Source organism: Antechinus flavipes, chromosome 3 (assembly GCF_016432865.1).
Source record: "Antechinus flavipes isolate AdamAnt ecotype Samford, QLD, Australia chromosome 3, AdamAnt_v2, whole genome shotgun sequence".
NCBI lineage: Eukaryota > Metazoa > Chordata > Mammalia > Dasyuromorphia > Dasyuridae > Antechinus > Antechinus flavipes.
Genome location: NC_067400.1, coordinates 531055558 through 531078597, shown reverse-complemented (window position 1 = coordinate 531078597; position 23040 = coordinate 531055558). Strand labels below are relative to the sequence as shown.

Below are 23040 nucleotides of genomic sequence, written 5' to 3'. Positions count from 1 at the left end.
ATGGCTCCTCTTTCATTCTGCCTGCTCATCTTACATATTCCCTCTCATCCAAATAATCGTCACCTTTTGAATTCTTCCCAGTGATGGCTTTTTATGCTCATTATATATACAATTTTTAATGCATATATATATAGATTTCTTTAAACAGATTCTGTTTCTTAACCTGTAGAAATATTTCTTTTTCCTTTCCTCTCTCTTAAAACCTTTTCAAAAATTCAATTAAACAAGTATTTATTATTTAAAGCATGCTTGTGCCTTCGTTTTGAGATTACTCCTAATTTATCTTGGTTACATCTTATTTCAGTTATTTGCATGTTGTTCCCCCCTTTAATCTGTCATTTCCTTGAGAGAAGAAACTGTTTTTGTCCTTTTTTGTATCTCCAGCACTTAGCAGAGTGCCTGGCAAATAATAGATATTTGACTTGCCCACTATTGAATTCAGTTAGTATATTTGAGCATCCTTCTTTTAACCTATATCCCTCTCAAACGCCTTTTCAGATCAGCCTTAGACTCAAATACAATGTGAAATAGATTATAACCCCAGCTCAAGGAGACTGCAGTAGAATTGAAGTAACAATACCTGGATATTGTCATAACTGCAAATTAAAATAAGTTCTGTTCATAAAGGGCCTGTAAAGTAAAATGATAGCAGATGAGGAAGGAATCGTTTTCCACTGTAACAATCATGGAAGGCTTTTTGATGGGAGAATGTTTGAAATCTGGACTTCAAAGAACAAGTAGATAGGCAGGTGTATAGTTGAAAGAAAGAAGTAAGGGAAAGCAGGGGAAAAGCCAAATTGGGGAAATTGGGGAAATTAGACATTAAAAGTAAAAGAAATCTCTCCCCAAAATAAAGAAACCAGCAACAAGCGTCCATTTAGTATGGTTTTTAAAAATAAATTCAGTTGAGTATATTCATATGATGCCTAGAAACAAGCAAGTTTTTGGAGTCAGAGACTTGAATTCAGATATTATCTGTTTGGCTTTCTAACTACATTGCTTTGGGGAAGTTTCTGTGCCTCTGTTTCTTCACCTATGATTCTAGATTATGAGATTACAACTTCAGACATGGAAGAGACCCCCATCAAATCTATTTTATAGTTCAGCCACAGAGAACTTAAATGTCTTCATAGCTATCACATTGATAGCATCTTTAATTTTGCAAAACACTTTACGCATCCCATTCAGTCCTCACAGCAGTTATCATCCCTACTTTTCAGTTGGAGAAACTGAGGTAAAGAAAGGTCAGATCAAGTGAAACTCCCAATTACACAGCTAACAAATGTCTAAGGCAGGATTCAAACTCCCAATTCTAAGTCCAGTGGTCTATCCACAATATCACCTAGCTGCCTCTGTAAAATACATTTGTCCTAAATGGCCTTTTAAATCCTTTATCTCTACACTGATCTATGATCCTATTTTAGGTGATATGATTGTTTGATTGTCCTTTGTTCTCAAAAGAGGTTCAAAATGACATCACTATGTTAGTCAAGATAGTATGTATTACAGTGGAAATAATTTAACAGTACTCTAAAACTTGAGGGACATAGGACAAAGGAAAAATTGGGGAGGGTGAGAAGGAAAAGCAAAATATAACCCTGTATTCTGGATTTCCCAAAAAAGAAAGAAAGAATTTCAAGCCAAAATCTAACCTTCTAAATCTAGAAATTCTGGTTGTGATTTTCTAGAAAATATCTATATGTTATCTCCATCCCCCTTTGCCAGAAGGTTGTGGTTTTGTCAGCTTCATGTCATTTGACACAGAATCTTGGGAGATTCTGAAGGTCAAGAAAGGCAGCTGCCTCCTGCTGTAATTTTAGTGTCTGTCACAACACCAAAAAAGTATTAAATCTAGAGCTACACAACAAGATAAACAAAAGACCCACATACTTGATTAGAAGGGGTGCTTGTATCTCTTTCATTCTAAGACAAGAAATGTTTATGCTTCACAGAAATTAAATATATAATATTCTGAGATTCCCCCTCCTCAGTGGTGGGAGGAGAGGAAATTCCTTTGCAAGTACTTTTCCTAATCTATTGCACTAAAGCCTGGTTTTAGTTTTCCCACTCTATAAATGCTACAAAATTTGTACGGTATATTTAGAATGATCAGTTATCACATGGTATGATAAAAAGAACATTGCCCTAGAACCAAAGTATTTATGTTCAAAACCTTTCTCAGTCACTCCCTGTATGATTTGGTGAAAGTCTCTCATTCTTCTGGGTCTGAGTTCCTCCATCTTTAAAGTGAGGAAATTAGACTGAATAGTCACTCCCTTTAAATCTGAGGCCTCCGATCCCCATTATCCTATATAGTATATGTTGATAACTATGCCAAAAAAAACCCAGTTAATTCAGTAGCATATCAGCTGTTGGCTTAAATAAATAAGTGCTCGGTGACTTGTGGAAATGTAAGCACTAAAATACAAATCAGCAGCTTTCTTAGATGACAGAATGCAATATTAATTGAAGAGAATCGAACCCTTTTTACTTTGAATGTGCTCTGAATCCCTGTATGCATCTGTGAGGAGATGACCCTGAAAAATCTGAATGGAATTCTTAAAACATTCTCAATTTTCCCTTGGGCAGTAGTTATAAAATACTGAAATCAACAGACATTCAAATGCCAACTTTTATTAAATATCTACTATAGTAAGTTCTTAACAGAACTTTATCTAGGTGCATGGTAGATGCTTGGAGGGAAGATAGGGGGTACAAGGATGACAGCATCAACTCTCAAGGAACTTGTAGCCCAGAGTGACATAAGACAGGAGTTATTAAATTTGGGTGAAAATAAAATTTTATACTAGGCCTGTGATGGTTAAAGATGTGTGCTTTTATAAATAGCAAAACTGCTGATTTATTACTTTCATCTAAAATGGTATAACAGATTTTGCTTTTAAAGCTTATATAATGGCATAATAAATTAATATTGCAGTATACAGGAAGATTATTTTAGTACAGCTCTGTAATATATGCCATAGTAATTAGAAAATTGGTCTTAGAACCAAGAAGACCAGGATTCACACCTTACCTCTGATATCCATTTAGCTTAGCTTAAGCTCCTAGTGTCTCTTCCTTTCCCCCCATAATTCTTTAAAACTATTAATTACAACCAAATTGCCAGTCTGCATCTGTTTATAATACCAACAGTTCCTACAATGGTGAAATCACAGGTCAGATTATAAAAGAGAATTATAAATAACAGTAACAAAAGCCCCTTCTAGTTGTGATATTTAAATGTATTGGTTAAAGTTTGGGGAAATGCTTGCTTTTTTAGAAAAATGATGCTTTAATGTTATTTTAAATATGTGAATATGAACTAAAATGATGATTTGATTTTTGTGTCTACTTGAAACCACAGAAAAACTTAATTGTTTCAATTTCATTATTTTCTCTTTAATTCCAATATGAAACGGCATTTGGTAATAAAACTGATGTTGTAGATTATTTTATTTTTGAGGTATTATTTTGTATTTTTTTGTTATTTTACAAGTGTGGTGGCCAGTATTATTATTATTATTATGTCAAAATCAGATGATTCATGATACACAACATTTTCATATTGAGAAATGTGAACACATTACATCTTGATTTAAAAGACAAGAACTGATCACAAAAAACACATTGGCATTTTCATTTGGCCCCCATTAGACCATTAATTAACTGGTTTGCATGCGGACCCAGTTGGGGGCCCACCACCATGTCCTTTATGTTCTTTGTGTCTCCATGTTGTTCTTAGGCTTTATTTCCTGTTGGCATTGTTTCCAAACTGCATGAAACTTATTTTCTTTTTGCATGACAGTCACCCATAATGTTCAAGTTGAATGTCTGATGATCACAAATCATTAATTCTGACATGGTATTTTTTTGTTGTTGTTGTTGTTTTCAGTTACTGAAGTTTAAATATGCTTGAATTGTAAAAGTGTCATGAAACTGGAGTGATGCAAGAGTATTATTCAATTTTGTTCTAAGTATTTTCCCCACTTAAACAGAAAATCTTTATGAGTTCCACCCCACATTGTCTCTGGATGAGAATCTGCCTCCAAATTGCAAAATCTATACTAAACAAACTTATGTTGGAGCAAGGATGACCTCTGAGATGATGTTCTCTGTTGTCCTAAGTGAGAACTTGCCACTTATTCTGTCATTAGTTTTTTCTTAAAGAACTAAAATATTCTTATAAATGGCCTCAAATTTTAGAATGTCTTGAAATACATTATTATTCCTAATGACCATCCATCCAGTCTAACCTTAAAATCATATTTGCACCTAACCTCCCCTGACTTGAGTATATTTTCCTAATAGAAAAGAATATTGAGTGACAACTACATGTTGTTACCAAACTTAATATTGAAAGTATGAAAGTAGAACAACACCAGGAACAATATATGCCTTTTACATAATTTGAACAAGTCTCTAAATCTTACATTGCACAATAAAGTGTACAGGAGTTGTGACTAAAGAACTGTGACTGATTCTCACATTAAAAACAAGCCCAGGGGCAGCTAGGTGGCACAGTGGATAGAGCACCAGCCCTGAAGTCAGGAGAACCTGAATTCAAATCTGGCCTCAGACATTTAATACTTCCTAGCAGTGTGACCTGGGGCAAGTCACTTAACCCCTATTGTCTCAGGAAAAAAAAAAAAAAAAAAAAAAGCCCAGAACCTATACCTTTCCATGTGTGTTGTCTTTTTCAAACTTGTCCCTTGAAATGCTATATACTTATTTCAGTGAGATTTGTTGAATTAATTTTCAAAATACCTGGAATGTCTTTCAAAGATAGTCTGTAATGCTTATCTTTATCCTTTATGTTTGCCCTTTTAGGGTAAATTTGATTGTTTTTAATAGCTCAGAATTATAGAAAATTTATTTTAAAAAACAGGGAAAACAAGTTAAGGTCATATATTTAGAGCCAGAATGGACCTTGTACGTCAAGGTCCAAATCCTTTATTCTACAATTGAAAAAATTTGACCTGAAAACATTAAGTGACTTGATCACAGTCACACATATTTTAAGTAACAAAGCCTAAATTTGAACTGAGGTTATCTGATTCTAAATCCATTTCCAGTTTCACCACACCAGATCTACTCCTTTCATTTTATATATGATAATGTTAAGCAAATTAACCATGGTTATACAGGCAATAATTAAAGATTTAAACCCAAGTCTTCTGACTTCCAAACTATCCATCTTTTGTTATATCCATGTACTTTGCCTTACAATTCATTTGAAATCTCATATTGTACAAAATCACCAAACTGGGAAAGATCTTATTTGGTTAAGAAGAAAACAGTAGAGGCAGGATCTTAAAGTCATTATAACTTGATTCTACAGAAGAACTCCAAGATTCTAATAGGAACTTTTAAGATACATGATAAATGAGCAAGAAAAGTGTTATAACAGATGATTGAACTCACAAGGAGTTCTAAGACCATCCTGGGCAATGAAAGCATCAGTGAAATAAATATTTAACTTGTCAAGGTGACTACTTTAAAAAGAGAGAACACTCAATTGGATATAATAATTCGGGCATATCTATCAGTGTCTTTATATCCCTTATATGATCATTTACACCTATAAAGACCATATTTCTAATGATTAGAATTCTCTTCAACTGTGAATTCTTGTGAATTCTTGATTTGGTACCTTGGAACAACCACTTCTCCCTTCAGTCACGCATATGTCCCTCTAAGCCAGAATTTCTTCATCTATAAAATAAGAGGTTGAAATATATCATCTCTAAGTCCCCATCCAGTTCCATAAATCTCAAATTCACATTCTTGTGAAGTTTCAAATATTTTTAAATATTCTAATTTTTTTTCCTGTTGAAAGGCTTAATTTCTCATCCTGAAACATGCTTTAATTTTTAAAAAATCATTTTAATTCTTTAGAGAAACTTTTTCTATTTCTTAAAGTGTTCACCAGGAGAGACCTTATTCTTGATGTCATCAGTGATCTAGTATTTTTAAAGGGGTTGCTCTTCAAATTTCCCAGGTCTTTCTGTTAAAGAATGACTCTTTTGTGATACCCCACAATTATTTTTGAAAAGCCCAATTTGTATCACTGCAGTTGTCTCTACTTTTACAAACTAGTTGTTTTGTCAGCATGAGCGTGACAACAATTAGACGTCCCTGTTTTTGCCCCATGCCTTTTCTCCTTCACAGTCATTCAATGACAAGCGTAAAAAGAGCTTCATCTTTTCACGAAAATTCCCATTCTACAAGAGCAAGGAGCAGAGTGAGCAGGAAACCAGTGATCCAGAACGTAAGTAGACTCTTGGAGACAATGTCACACACAGCACATGCACAGCCGACTTTAACAGGAAAGCACAACACCAATGGCACAATTTCCCCCACATTTCTAGGCAAACAAACAGGACAGGTGAGGCAGGCAGGTGAGGTATTACTACTGTGACCAGTGATTGACTGCTTTCTGGATCTAGCTCATGCTCTATTTCTTTGGAATGTCATTTATTCCTTAAAAAAAAAAAATGGGGAGGAGAGACTCATTGAAATTGTGTTCTGGACTCTTGGCCACATAATACCTTTGGGCTTGCATTTTATCCATTTGAATCCTCAAAAAAAATGGGATAATCTGATCCAAATTGGGACAGAATCCTGGTGTATATGTCTGCATTCCTATTTTGGAAGGCTAGTCAAAGGTTTGCTCATTATCTCTGTTGGTAACCAACATCTAATACTGTCCAACTCCTTTTTTTGTTTTGTTTTGTTTTATATCAGGAATTAAATTTAAGTCTGCTCAGAAGTTTGCACTTAATCATAACTAGTAAATCTCTGGATTTGTTGTGAAAAATCTAAGTAGAACTTGATTGTTTGTGCACTTGGCATATTTTGTGTAGTGTTGACTGGGCTCCATTTGCTTTTGCTGAAATTTCATTTGTTTACATCATTTTACTTTTGGAGCTCTGATTTTTCTTGGGAAAAAAAACCAGAGTGAGTCTCTAACAGCAGAATTTGGGGTGAAAGTTGTTTCCAAAAAAAAATGAGAGAGAGAGAGAGAGAGAGAGAAAGCAAGGATCCAGATTGCTTAGTCAACATGGTCTGTCATGGTAGTATCCATTTCAATTCCACTGACTTCTTCCTTCCTCTTCTACGGCTGTTCTTCCTCTCTCATTGCTCTCTCTGGGGACTTCCATGCAGGACATCCCCGGATTAGGTGACGACGGTTATGGAACAAAGACTCTGAGTAAGTTCCCAGGAATGGTCACTGTAACTTTCCTTTTCCTTCTTTTCCTTCTTTTTCTTTTTCTTTTTTTTAATTTCTTCCCTTCTCCTTTACTTTCAGTTTGACTTTTGTTTCTTTTCTGAGGTCCTTCTACTCCTAGCATGCACATGAGTTTCATTTGTAACCCAGCTGTGAATGCTCCCCATTCTACTACCCCACCCCAATAGTTTTCAGTTGTTTTGTTCTGCATGTCAACATTAAACCACATAGTGTGGTAGGCACTCTAACTTCTGTCTTGGGGAACACCTTCCATTTTCAATCATGTGGTGCTCCCAACATGGTCCCTGATGCACATGCTTGCATCACTTTCTCTGCTGCCTAGTAGCCTTTCAAAGAGGAAGAACCCACATTGACTGGAAGAGCAACCAAAGGGTTCTAGAACATTAGAGTAGAAATGTAGTTTGTGTTTTTGCTTTGGTATTTTCACAAGGGATTATTGAATTGAATTCCCCATTCCCGCAGTTGGTTAGTGCTGTGCTATTTGCAGAGGTCACTGTTTCTTAGGTAAGGGGGACATGAATTTGCGAAAAGTTAATACTGAGCCATGTGATATTTCATGAACATGCTTTTGTGATCTAACCATAATTGATTTCTTTTTCTGACTTACAGTGATCCGGCTTGAAGAGTTTGTATAAAACAGTTTGGGAAACATTCATTTGTCTTTCAGTAATTTATTAACTGCATTAAATAATAATCAGATGGTCAGGTTCTTCATTTTGTGATCTAGAGTGACAAAGCTAACCTATTAGAATTCATCTAGTCAGTAGAATTAATGTCATAAGAATGCATTAGATAGTTTCTCATTCTTCCAAATTAATAACCACACTTACCCACCATAGTACACTGCCTGATGTTTTGTTTTGTTTTTTCTTCCTTCAATGCTGATTCTATCATATAGGCAACAAATAACAGAATCCAGAAATTTTGTGACTTCTTTGCAACTGCATCACATACTCAGTGTGTTTTCTTTAATAATACAGTGCAAAATTCTCAGAAGCTGTTCATTTCTTATGTTCAAAACAAAAAGACATTGGACTGAGCTCTGTTTTCCAGAGTCACTTAAGCCAACTCTTATGATGAAACTCATCATTCATTCTCCAAAATTGCTCATCATGACACAGCTTCTCAGAAATAGAAGAGAATCAAGTGCTGAGTAGTTGCTTATCTCTTTAAAGATGAAAACTTTATCTTCTGGGGTTCTTTATCAATGGGGTACTTTAATATTGGCTTGTGGAGTAGACAAAGAACATGAAGCCCATTGGGCACACATCAGCAAAATCTTGGTAAGCATCAGCCATAAAAATAAAAAAATCCATCAAAATTTCTTAAAATTTGAAAAATATAATATAATCACCACTGGCCTAACAACTCTAACAAACAAAAATGATAAAGGTATGTGAATTGACATATTACACAAAATATAATTCAGTCAAGCTGAAATCAAATTATTTACATATGTATTATATTCAAAAATGAGATCCAGATGGATATCTAAATTCAACTGACTGAAATTCTCCACCACCACCCCCTTGCCATATTTAGTTTTTATGTATAGACCCAGTGATATGAGAGCAAACATGGAATTTTATTCATGCTGTATCTTAATTTTTTTTAATTGAGTGTATAGGTTATTGTTATTTTACCAACCAGGTGTTGATTATCACATAGCAAATCACTGGGAGATCTTTCAGAAAAAAAAGAATTATATATAATACAAACTTATATTTAGATAATAGTGGAAAAAATAAAAGTTTGGCTTCAGTCCATGTGAAGAGAAATTGCTAAGAGATTTCATGGCCTTTCTTAAGTACTAAGCCATAATCTTAAATCTGATTAAAGAAGAATTTTTTGACAGAGAAAATTGTAAAATGTTATTCCCTGGAGCTCTTTAAAATGTGAAAGCAATGTCCAACTATCAAGAATGCTTTAGAGCATTAGTATGTCTAATGACAAGAATGAGACACAGTTGCTAGGCCATCCATTTAAGACTGTGATTCAATGGACAATAAGTTTTGGTGAAAGATTGTAACTGAAGCTTCACTTATTCCTAAGTTCCTTTTCTTGTACCAGATCCAAAAAATAATATCAAAGTGCCCTAGACATATTTTTTCCAGAAGACATGAGATTCAATGCAGAGAATTTTATCCAAAAAATTCAGTGTTATTAGACTATTCCACATCTATTTGAACTGAGTTTTTAAACCTGGATTGAATATATCACATCCAGTATCCTAAACTATAATGTATGGTTATATTTAAAATGAGTTAAAATATCATTGCAGATAAATAACAAATAACTTCTTGATATCTAAATTAACAGCTAGGTTTGTCACTTAATTTTTCTAAAAAGGCTTTTGTTGGCCTATTCAGTTCCAAAAGGCTACATAAAAAGGCTTAAGCTTCTCTCTCTCTGCCCAGCTACAGAGTACCTCTGGGTTATTCCAGATATAATTTTATGGTTTGTCTTCTTAAAAATATTAAATAAGATGATCTTAAAATATATGTATTCTTAGGATACCCTTTAAAATTTTATGACATTTAAGTACTAAACAGTTGCTAACTAAATTTTTTTTTAATTTCCAAGGCCTTGGGGAAAAAGTGAGGATGACATTCTATGGATCCAATTTCTGCTTTCATAAACAAGATACTTGTTTAGTATGATTTTTAACAAAATTAAGAATCTCTGCCTTTAAATAACAATCCAAATGACTGACTTAAATTTGAGAAGAAGAATCAACTATGTCTTATCTGCATGCTGTCATGAATTGTAACCTTTTTTATCAACAGTTTCCCTACCTGAATTAAATACCCATGATGTTTTTCATATAGTAATTAAGGCTGAAGTCCAAATTTTGACTGATACCATTAGAATGACAATGTCAGCATTAATGAGAGGGATTTGGCTAATTTTCAGTTTCAAAGAAAATAGAAATCAAACATTTATAACACTCTTATTAAGATTAGTAAACTAAGATCACTTAAGACCAGGTGCTGTGAGGATTTTAAAATGTGTGCTTGATACCCTCTTGAAACTGAGTTATTGTATGGTTTTTTAAAAAAAAATTCCAAAACTCATTAGACTTATCAGAATATTTTTACCTTTACCTACTACATAGACATGCTTTAAAATTTGCTCTTTTTCCTCATAAAGACAATTTTCTTGTGACATTATATTTGGGAGTTGAGACTGTTAATGAATTTGATATTACAAGAGAGCCTTTGGCAGGTACATGCTGTTATTATGAATTCTTGTAGTAATGACATTGTTAATTAGATACTCCTTTCAGCTACTTAAATTCTATTATAAAATTAAAAGGTATATAGATAAATACACACATATATGTGTATACATATATATGGGTATATTTGACACCTCTGACCCACAATTTATAAGATGATATATTTGAATTGTTTCTGCATTAATGGAGTCACATGTACACAAATTATTCAGTTTGTATTCTTTTTTCCCACTTCCCCCATACCCAACAGTATGATGTGGCTTGCCTAATGTTAGGGGTAAAGTTATAATCAGGGGGAAAAAATGTCCAACTAAATTGCCTTTGTGTGACCCAAAGCACATATTTCCAAGAAAGCAGTTTAACTTGCCAGAGACAATACATAATATTCAATAAATTATATTTTATATATAAAAATAAAATGGCATCCCACATAGGCATTAAGCCAGTGATATTACAGTTAGCTATTACTGATCTGTTGTAATTATTTATTGATGTAAAAATCTCCAAAAGTCAGATAAGCAAAGACTATGTTATCTCTAATAGAAATATTTTTGATAAGGCGACTACTTCAACAACCATAGTTTAATAATCCAAATCAGAAATACTAGTATAATAATCAGAAAGGAATGATGAGAGAAGGGAAAAATATGAGCTTAATTTATGTAATAAAACCTATATGATCCCAGAGATGTATTCTCTAACACACTTTCATGTATTGGCATTAATCCATCCTTCCCTAGGGAGCCATCACTCAAACAACTAGATTCTTAGAAGAAAACAAATAAAGGTGTAACTCACTAATGAAGTCTTTACAAGTGACTCATTTGCTCACCCAACACTTTTACTCTCATGAATCAAAGAAGAAAATTATTTCAACCATTTTCCTCCCTGGAATTATTTATCAAAAAGCATTGGGGAAAGGGGAAAATATAAATTCTAACTAATAAAGGACACTATGCATTAACTTCTACACAAAGATTAACAACTAGTTGGAAGGACAGAAGAAGATCCTACATGTAAATTGTCCTTTCATGATAAAAAGAAACATTTTCCTAATAAAAATAATCATTCCTGGACACACCAGCCTTTGTCAAAATAGCCTAAGAAATCAATAATGTGTGAACAGGACCTGAGTATTTTTGTTTTTTTAGTGTATAACCCAGTAATTTTTATGTAACTGAAGAATTGGCCCTTGGTGAAAAAGAATGGAATATGCCTAAAAAATCCATGGGTGGGTAACTGGATGGATGGATTCCTCCATAATAGAAAGATTAAGTTTTCATCTTTACTTTCTCATGTAGCTGAGGTTTTTACAGAATGAGTTCATTCTCTCCGGCTCCAAGATCACTTCTGCTCACCTTTCTGTTGACTGTGCATGACCGTGTCCTCTTTCAGCTTCAGCTGCTCCACAATGCTTGGTATCTCTTTAATTTGCCTTACTGTTCTTGCAGAACATGTTTCTTCTAATGCCAGCGATAGTGAAAGTAGCTACAGTAAGTTCTCGCTTTTGTTTGCAGCTCTTGTTTTTGGCAATGCTTGCTGTATGATCTTTTAAGTTTGGTGATGGTGTTTTGTTTGTTTTTTGAATGCCTGAAGCTTATCTGACTTCTCTGGGGCAAATGGCTTGAAATGACAGCACTATCTGATGTGTAATCTGGAGGAAAAAATGTCATGATAGCCTCTTAAAAACTGGCCTGTGAGGTAGGGCTCTGGTCTGCTTGTTCACAGTCAGAGCCTGCTGAGGCTGCTCATCACAAAGAATATTACTTGACACAGAAGGTGGAGCATTCTATCCCCAAGACTGACGGTTAATTTAATGAGTGTTTCATGTCAAGTCAGTTTTTTGAATGAAGCATAAAACTTCCATCATCACTTTTCCCCTCTTAAAAATTTCATGGGGAGATTTAAATATTATAAATTGTGGGGGGAAGACTTTCGGAGAAAGTATAAAGATTAGAGGTGCTGGATTAGGGCAGAAAACCTGGGCCAAATTCAACCACCTTATTAAACTGTCACTAAATTTCCATGTGCCTCACACAATTCACTAGGAGTTATTTATATGTCATGAATGAGTTATGATTTATATCACAAATTCCTATACTGGAAGCTCCATGCATAAATGAATTCACAAATTTTTTCATATTTTGGGGGGAATGATGAAAAAAGTCCAGCATTAGTAAATTAAAAGTGAAATAATCCTATTGGAAAATAAACATCAAAGAGAAAAAAGCAAATGACTTTCCAAAAATTCTCTTCAGTTATTTATTTGGTCAACTCAAGCCATTTGCTTATCCTATGAAGCCAGCAATCCAACTCTGAGCTTTGGGTTTTAACCATGGTTCCATACCACCTACTTACTGGTCTTTGCTACAGTATCCAGCACAGGTAAATACTTTGATCAGAAAACCTGATTGATTTTGTCAGATTAATTTGCATTTCACAATGAAATGGGTTCCTTGGAGAGCAATTGCCAGGAACACTAGAAAATTACTGGAAATATAAAGTGGGGCATCAATTATAACTTCTTTCTTTAATTTATCAAGGTTAGGATGGATTCTTACTCTCACAAATGTGAGGCTTTGGGAAATGGAACCCTATAGGAGATGGAATCCCTTTACTGTTCAGAATATATCACAGAAAAAGGCTGGGTCATGCTGCCAATATAGCTATTTGAATTAGTGAAGGGAAAAAAGAAATATGATTATGGTTTGCTCTCAGCTAACAAAAGAAATTGATTTTCTTTCCTTTTATTTATTTTTTTTCAATCCATGATGTCACCATCATATGGACATAGCCAGAGAAAAGAAAATGCTATTTAAGTAGATTCCAAAATCTACCATTATCTCTTTTGCCTCCTTTTTAAAAATTTGCTCAATTAGCATATTAAGACAATGTCCTTCTGCATATAAACTTAACTAATTAATAAACTTCCATCCTTAACATCAGCTTTAAGAATAGTCCTTCAATAATAATTAAGTTTCATAAGCATTGAGAAGACTGACTTTTCATACACTTAAATGAAAACTTTTGGTATTTAACAGAAAATCATAGATTCTTAGGACTTTAGTAATTTTAGAACCTTGTAAGCCAGAATCACTTTACAATATCCTGACAGGTGATCATCCAATCATGCTAATTTACTACATCATAAGGGAGTCCCTTCATTTTAGGACAGCTCCCATGGATAGAAACTTCCTTATATCAAGCCAGACTCTCTGCACCAATAAGTTCCATTTACCATATCCTTTTCTGCTGTCTGAAACACCATCTGTCAAGTCTAATTACACTTTTCTGTAATAAAATCCACCAAATATTTGAAAGCTTTGATCATTCCCCTATACTATATCTGTATATTGTACTCTACTGTATACTATATTACATCCTCCACTGTGAGGAAGACAAAATCCTATTATAGTATATATGCCCTGATCAAAGTTTTATTGGAAGTATCACAGTCACTTATGGGCAACTTTTTCTAAAAGGGACATTGATGACCTGGAATGTGTCCAAAAGAAGATAACTAGAATTTTTACAGGATTTGAACTCATGTTATATGAATGACTTAAAAGGATTAGATATGTTTATCATTAAATATTTAAAGGACTGTCATGGAAGAAAGGGATTAGGTTTGTTAAGTATGGCCCTATAAGGCAGAATAATCACTAGCACATAGTAATGAAAGAGAGAAAGTTGGAGGGGGGGGGGGGGGTTCTGAAAAAGAAATTCCTCCTAGCAATTAGGATTTTCCAAAAGTAGAATATAATTTTCTCAGGTTTTGATCATGATGGTGGCTGATATATGTCAAGCTTAATGCTTAAAACTGATCATTTTCTCATTTGAGCCTCACCACAACCCTAGGAGGTCAGCACTGTTATTATCCATATTTTATATTCAGGGGAAAAACAAAGGTTAAGTGATTTCCCTGGGGTCACACAACTAGCAAATGTCTGAGGCTTGATTTGAAGCAAGGACTTGGTGGTTCCAGGACCAGCTCTCTATTCATTGTCCTAGCTGTCCTGCTTACCAGTTACTAGCAGAGATCCTAGTGAAAGCATTTAAACTCTCTGTAACTTGTCTATAAAATCAGTTGTTAGTTAGACTCGATAGCCATTAAGCAGTCCCAGCTCTAAATACATGTCCATATGACAAAAAAAAAATATGCCTTTCATCCTTTCCTCTCTCTTAAAAGTCTGTAGAATATAGAAAATACTTTAAAAGTAATTCAATGGTAAAGAGCAAAGAGAGCCAGAAATTGAATTTCTTGGCATTAGTTGGACAAATAGGAAAAAAAAGTGTACTGTATTCCTATACAGTCCTAAAAGCCTCTGGGAAAAGCTTTAGGGTACCAGTTCCATATCATTTACAATTTTCAAATAAAAGAAAATCAATAAGGACTTTGTGGCCTCACAGAAAACAAACCATAACTAGCCTTTTTTTCCACCTTTCTGAAAATATTAGAAAACCAGGGACTGATTAGAAATTTTAATTAGTAATAAAGATTGGTGTCTTCTAGGCAACTAAACTATAGACCTACTTTTTGAATATTAATCAACTACCTTTTTCTAGTGTTTTACTGGTATTTGCTCTCATTTTCACTACCTGATATACCAACCAAAGAGCTGTTTTAAAAATTTACAAAGAGCACCAATATTAACATTTAGGAAACCACATCTCATGTTTCAAACCATTTCACCGTACCTTTGGGGAGAAGATATCAAGAACTGACAGTGATTAGAATCAGAGGCTCAGATCTTTCTGAGCCTATCATTCTCATGCGTAGAATGAGTATCTTCTCTTCTTAAATCTTATTTGAAACTAACTGAATTTGAAACTTAATCAGAATGCATATTGCTTTATTATGCAAAATATCACCTTGCAAAAATTTCTAAATTATCACCCAATCATATAATTGTATCTCTGAAAAGCATCCATAATATGTAGACCTGCATTCTTGGGTGCTATGCAGTACTCCTTGAGAGTTCCACTTGTCTCATAAAGGAAATTAAAGATCCTGTCAGAATCTCTAATACACATTTTTAGAGCCATGTTATCCAGAGCTCAATTATATTCCTTGAGATGCAGTTAAGGGAAAATTCCATAATGTAACTCCAAAGGCTGACTACCTCACTAATTGAGTGTATTTATCAACCAAAAAAAAAAAAAAAAAAACCCAAATGAGAGAATTTAAAGAGAAAAATTCACCTGAGAAAAATTAATGAGTTATGTTTTTTAAACAAACTCGGGTCTCACCTCCCAGTTATCTGAAGCAGACCCCCTGTGTTCAGAGCAGGGATGAAGTAAAGGTATAAGCTGCCAGGAATCAAAGAAAGCAGATGGTAAAAATGGATATTTTTGAGTCTAAGCAGGCAGAGGAGGGAGAGAATATAGAAATATCAAGGACTTGGACAATCCCCTAAACTTGAGAGTGAAATTACAGTCTGCCATTTTGTATTTTCAACTTCTTGCTATTTAATTAGATATTTCCCATTCTCCATTTTGAAACATCAAAAGTTTATTTTATCCTCATCTTATTCTAGCTATAATATAATGCTTTTAAAATATTGTCCCTTTCCTCCTACTCTAGCTTTCAAGTACTCATGCAAAGAAACAATTCTGCTTTTTTTTTTTTTTTTCCCCAGCTGGGCCAGCTTACTGTAACCTGATTCTACGTAGGTCTCCTTCGGTACTAATTCTGACTTACTCAAATTGTTAGCAATGAACCCCTAGTGTCTCCCAATAATGATCTGACAACTGAGCAAGTTTGCACATGGCCCCAAAGTATTTTTCTATTCTCAGTTTTGTGGCTCTTAAAGCATATCCATGAAATGAGCAGGGAATTCAACTCCTGTTTTCCCCCTTTGGTACTCACACTTCTTCTATAAACAAATAAGGTGTTAATGGCAATTGTCATAGTATAGACAAAACAATTCATATTGGGAAGAGGGGACAATATTTGTGAATTACAGATCTATATGTAATTTTTTTAAGTTTTGCAGCATTATGGAACAGGAATAACTTTGTAAGGCTTCACAATATAGAGAATAGTCTCATTTTTAAAGAGGAATTATAACCCAGAATTCTCTTTTCTCTGTTGAAGTCCTCCCTCGATACCTTATTGGAGCACTGAAAAGATCTTGAAAGCTTATATACTATGCCAGCAGAACACAAACTCAGTCTGACAGGGACTAGCAATCTGGAAAGATTTTCAGTAGGAGACCAATGGTAGCTTCTATGTCTGTTTTCTGAGAAAGAACCTACCTAAACGTAGAGGTGCTCATCACCAGTTTAGCCACAGAGTGGTGGATTTTTCCCCAGAATGTGCCCTTGACATTGGCAGAGGCTTAGCCTTCTCTTCCCCCACTTTTCCCCCTTATTCCTTTTTGCCTTCTCATTTTATCCTTGCTTACAGTCTGAGAGGTAGTCTTGACTCTTTTCCCTTTGCCTTCCTCCCTTGACTGTTCACACTGCCTCCTTCTTGTGGTTTTCCTTTCTTGACCTTGAAAGTAAAAACTGGGCAGGTAACTGAATGCAAAGCTATCATATCACTTTCCTCTCCAAGGGCTTCTTTTGAGGAATGCTAAGTGTGACATGGCACCTTATAAATCAGAAGCTATTTTTCAGGATGCCAAGCCACAGTAGCTGTTCTTAGCAAACTGATTCTGTCGGCTATAAATAGGTAAATGCATTTGGCCGTTCAAGAAATAAATTGAAACATGATGACTAGACAAAGGACTATCACATCCGAAGAGAGAAATGCTAAAAGTTGGTCTCCTAGAGTTTCATAATCATGAATTATTTATAGATAATTATAGATGGACTGTTTAAAATCTCATTGGGTTTGTGTTTAAAGTAGCCCCTTAAAGCCATTAGAAAACTGAGGAGCTAAAGACACTAGAGCATTTAGGGACACTTCATCTGGCCCCAGACACTTCATCTGGCCCCAATTGGAAGTTACCCTTTTCCAGTTTGTGGAATTTTTTTTTTTTTTTTGCATTTGTGGCTTGCAATGTCCCACTAGACGTTGAATTTGGAGGGAAAAAAGACTGATTCAAATTCAGATTATGAAGCTTATTAGCTGAGTGACCCACTTGAGGATTATATTTTTTCTACTCTCTTCTGTAAAATGAGCATAATGATTTCCAAGTCTCTGCATTCTAAAGTTATTATCAAATGAGATAATTCTGAAAAGAACTTTGTAAATTTAAAAGTCCTAATCTTTCTGAGTGTCCTATAGTACAAAATGCCTTACTATGGCTCTCCCTTTGTGGGGGGAGGGGGAGGGGAATAGCATGCTGTAAGAAACCATCCCTCATCTGATTATTTTATCCATAAAATTATTGATTATCTAAAACAATTTAAGTTAAATAGTATGCATGTATTACAGCCCTATTATACATTGTACCCCCTTTTAGATGGTGTCTTCTGACAACTGCATCAAGAAAAGTCATCCCTGGACTGCCAGCTGTTCCAACTTTTAACAGCTCATATTTAGCATTTTGGAAGCAGCTAGTTGGTACAGTGGATAAAGCACCAAACCTGCAGTCATCTTCCTGAGTTCATATCTAGCCTTAGACACTTACTAATTATATTGTCCTAGACAAGTCACTTAATCCTATTTTCCTCAGTTTCTTCATCTGTAAAATGAGCTGGGGAAGGAAATGGCAAATCACTTTAGGAACTTTGCCAAGAAAATCCTAAATGGGGCCATGAAGAATAGGACTTGACTGAAAAACAAGGGAACAATACGCGTTTTCCCTATTAATGAAATGATTGCATTTTATGAATATATCATTTCCTGGCAAAGTATCCAGTATCTACCAGGATTTTGTCTTATAAGGGGAGGAAGACAGGAGATACTGTTTCCCTTTTACTTGGTTGACTTTATATTATTTCATTGCATAGTATCTATGTCTAGGTAATACCTAAAACCAAAAAATGGTGTCTACTTTTAAATCCTAGGCACTAAATATATATTTTCAACAGATAACCCCCTAGCCATTCCTAATATCAGTAATATCAAATTACAATTACTCCTTTAAGAGATTACATTGAAATGCAATTTGTTTAAATAGCAAGATGAGACAGCTTACTGGCACATTGCTCTGGGAATCAGGAAGACTTGAATTCAGATCAGATCAGGCACTTGCTACTTGTGGGACTCTAGCCAAGTCACTGAACTTCTCTATGCCTCAGTTTCCTTCTCTGTAAATTGGGATAATAATGCCACCTAGCATCCAAGATTGTTCTCAGGCTCAAATGAGATAACATATATAAAGCTCCTAGCAGACTTTAAAATGCTACTTAAATGTTAGCTATTATTATTAATAGCAATAATAATAATCATAATACAGTTCCCTATCCTTCAGTTTATATGTTTCTGACAAATATATGTTCCCTACCTTATAGCAAAATGTCATAGTTTTGTCTACCTTCCTACTAATAAGATAATTGAGTATAGCCTACATAAATTATTTTCTCACAAAATGAGATGCAAATAACTCAGATGAATTGATACAAGGGCAGAGACCTATGACCTAGAGAAGCTAAATGGCCAGTTTTATTCATTGAATGGAAATTTATGACCATTTATAATCATGTGCTCTATGCCAAAACAGAACCAAAAAACTAATGCTCCCAGTTACTATTCAAAGAATTAGATTTCTTAGCATGGCCTTTGATTTGCTTTTGTAGGTTTCCAAGCATTGCTTTGGCAGTAAGTATCATCAATAATTTAACAGCTGGTCAGTTTCTATAACATTCCTCTCAAATTAGCCCATGGCAGATTACTAGAGAAGGCATCACTAACCTTGAATCTGTGATTTCTTAGCCATCCTACTTCTATCTTTTGTTCCACTAAATGAAATACAGAAGGAAGGGGGCAGGAGAGTTGTTGGGTTTTATTTTTTAAATAACACTTCCCTCTAGGACAGCAATTCTCAAACTTTGGAGTTCAGGATCTCTTTATACTCTTAAAATATCATTGAGGTTCTCTCAAGAGTTTTTGTTTATGTGGATTATGTCAACCAATATTTACTACATTTGAAATTTTAACATCTTAGCATTATTACAGAAATATTTTTGAACTCATAGAGACTACCAAATGGATCTCAGGGATTCTTAGGGAGTCCCTGGACCATACCACTGCCTCTTCAGGTAATTAAATAAGGTAAACTGAAAATCAAAGATATATGAGGTGTTATATTTTTCTTACCAAAAGAAAAATCTCAGTCCAATACCCTGTCACCTATCAAAATCTTCTATTATCATCCTTTTTTAAAGGAATCATCTTTTTTACTCACATCATGGGACTTAGCAGGTGGATAGAGCTGATGAATAAACAACTTTTCATCAGGAGCCACTCTACAACAAGCTTTGTCAACAATCCAAGAAGCTTCTAGTATATCAACAATGTTTCAATCAGGAATGGGCTCTGAATAAGATCCTCTTTCATTGAATAGAGAGGTCTTGGATCTGGGTTTACCAATGAGGTCTGCAGAACAATTCTTCTTAAAGCATGACTAAGCTAGATAATACATAACCCCAAAATCCCCTTCTGCCTGTAGACTACTAGACAAGGAACCTTATTACTGGGGAAATGACAATATGGTAGGATCAACAAAGCTATTAAGTCAGGAAAATAAGCCATAGGAAAGTAGGTGAAGTTTTGGAAATGGTTCAAGGAGAGATTTAAAAAGAAAATTAACTTTTGAACCCTATTTCTTATACTTAGGGCCAAGGGAAGGTTCCTATGTGATTTGATCTGATACTAACCAATTGTAACTTTTCTTTCTTTTCTCAGGAGGACAAGAGGATCTCATTCTTTCTTACGAGCCTGTCACAAGGCAGGAAAGTAAGTCTCTTGGTTTTTCTCATCCCCTGGTTTTGACAAGTAGTAGTAGTAGTGGGGGGAGGAGGAGGAGGAGTAGCAGCAGCAGCAGCAGCAGCAGCAGCAGTAGTAGTAGTAGTAGCAGCAGCAGCAGTAATAGTAATAATAGCAGTAGTAGTAATAACAGTAGTAGCAGTAGTAGTAGTAGCAGTAATAGTAGTAGTAGTAATAATAGTAATAGTAGTAGTAGCAGTAGCAGCAGTAATAGTAGTAATAGTAGCAGCAGCAGTAACAATAATAGTAGCAGCAGTAGCAGTAAGTAAGTATTAATATTATTATACTGCCTTCTAGACACTGTGCTAAATACCTGACAAATATTTCATTTAATTGTACAACAAGCGTGAGAAGTAAGTGCTGTTGTTGGTCCATATTACACTTAAGGAAACTGAGGCAAACAGGGTAAAGTGACTTGCCCAAGATCACATAGCTAACAAGTATTTGAAGCTAGATTTGAACTGAGTTCTAACTCTAGTGTTTAATCCATTATGCCATCTAGATGCCTAGTACAGATTCTAGGCTTGTCTAATCTGAGACAACTAGATATGCTTTTGAACTGATCTATGTGGAGAGACAAATTGGAAGAGTGGTTAGAGAGTTGAACATGGAGTCAGAAATAAGTGGGTTCAAATCCTGCCTTCCATTACTCACTGGACTTCATCTCTCTGAGCTTGTTTTCTCCACTGTAGTTCATAAATGCTAATCGTTAAACTAACAGAAGAGTATTTGATCCATGGTGATTTAATTATTTAAACTAGTGAAAACAATGTTAGATTTGGAGTCAAAGGACCTGTGTTCAAGGGCTAGCTCTGCTTCTAATTCCCTGTGTGATTTTTGTCAAGTCACTTGTTCTCTGGAAGTTTGTTTTTTCATCTATAAATCAAAACATTGAATTAAACGATCTTTCAGGTCCCCAAAATATTGCAAGTCAATATTTTGTTATGAGGTACAAAGAAAATCATGTATATCAACTGATTTTTATAGTTCCAAGTGATCATTAAAATGCCAGCTATTATAATTATTCATATTAGAATTTAGTGGTTATTGTGCTTCCTAAAAAATAAAAAATAGTCATTATTATTCTCCTTACCTCTTTTAGGCAACACTAAGAAAGGTCTTTAGGTGGTATGTGACACTGGTCAGAGATTATATATTCATTGAGCCAGTCCTTGGCCAGAATCATTACCATGGGAGAAAGCTTTTGACTGAGTCTCTAAAATTGGTACCCACTAAATGCCAAGTGGTAGCATTGAATATAAAATTAGCATATCAATGACATGAATTCCTGGTTTCTCTAACTTTTCTTTAAAAATTTATCTTCCTGCTCGGGTTCTTTGCTAACTTCTTTTGGCATTTAGCCCACTTCAATTGGTGTTACAATTATAATGAACTTTGCCCCTTGACTTGGAGATAGTTCTGAGTCTGAAAATTCTTTTGACATACCTCACAACACCAGTCTGGAACCCAACATTTTGGGGGTCCCCCTTGAACACCAAAAAGAGGATTGAATTAGATGATCTCAAACTCTAAAATTCTATCATCCCTAGGTCAAATTATTATATCAGCAAAGTTTATTTTTGGTACTTCCTGAGTTCTCTCTGTTCTATTCCTCTTCCTCACCCAAGGCACCCTCAGGGAGCCTAAAGTGGTCTTCAGATATCAATGATACTGGTCAAGGATTTCCAGGTTACAAAAATTTAGAATTTCTCCTCCTTGAAAAGAACACTACTAAAGGTTAAGTAAATAATAACAAAACAGAATTTTTATATTGAAAAAATTTAGTTATCATTCAGCAAATGGGGTAGGTGAAGGAATCCTCTTAAAAAGAGTGAGCCTTTTCTGTGTTCCTGAAATCATGCCATCTGTGTATCGGCAGAGAATATAGAACACTAGGTATTATTCTAGGACACTCAAAAAGCATTAGCCAGACATTTTTATTTTCTTCCTAACAGTCACTTAATAAATGCTGACTGATTCATTTGCAGTATGAAACCTAAATTACAACTTGATTCACTGCATAGTAGAGGGGCTCAGATGTGGTTGCTTTTGAATTTTATTAATATTTTAAAAATTGATTCATGTAAGAATATTTATTTTTTCCTAGAAAATTAAGGGAGTAACACAATTTGGAATGAAAAAAGTGTGCTAACTTTAAGGTCATCAAATCCTAAACAAGACATGAATTCCATTTTGCAATGTCCCTAGTAAATATATATATTTGTTTTACATTTGGACACCTTTAGCAGCAGATATTTCACTACCTACTCAAGCAACTCATTGTATTTTCCTACCTCTACATCTAGTTATTAGGAATCTCTTCTGTATGCTGATCTATAATCTTCCTACTGACAGTCTCTACCTATTAGTACTAATTCCACTTTTAAGGTCCAAGCAAAATAAATCTTATAATTCTTCTGATTGGAGTATTTAGAATAAATTGTCATGTTATCATCATAGTTCAATCTCCCCGTATTACAAATAAGAGAACTGAGGTACAAGGTGATTTGTCCAAAGTCACACAGTAAATTAGTGATAGAACTTCAATTATAAGCCATGGCTATTGGCTTCTAATTCAGTGCTCTTACCCCTGAACAAGACTACCTCTGACATTCAGAAAATGAGATATTAAGACTATAATGGTTTTTAGCCTAATGGATCAAAAAAAACTTA

The 23040-nt window shown here is 34.6% G+C and overlaps 1 protein-coding gene across 16 annotated transcripts in view; it reads left to right on the top strand.

Moving 5' to 3' along the window:
* DLG2 (discs large MAGUK scaffold protein 2) overlaps window positions 1–23040 on the top strand; it is a 2591935-nt gene that overhangs the window by 2548804 nt on the left and 20091 nt on the right. For 11 of the 16 annotated variants that reach the window (XM_051987236.1, XM_051987234.1, XM_051987238.1 and 8 more), the window contains 3 exons: window positions 7165–7210; window positions 11939–11980; window positions 20287–20337. In XM_051987236.1, coding sequence (XP_051843196.1) covers window positions 7165–7210; window positions 11939–11980; window positions 20287–20337 — 139 coding nt within the window. Of the gene's footprint in view, window positions 1–6168; window positions 6269–7164; window positions 7211–11938; window positions 11981–20286; window positions 20338–23040 lie in introns of all 16 variants that reach the window. The other 5 variants (XM_051987235.1, XM_051987241.1, XM_051987247.1 and 2 more) reach the window with 2 other exon arrangements.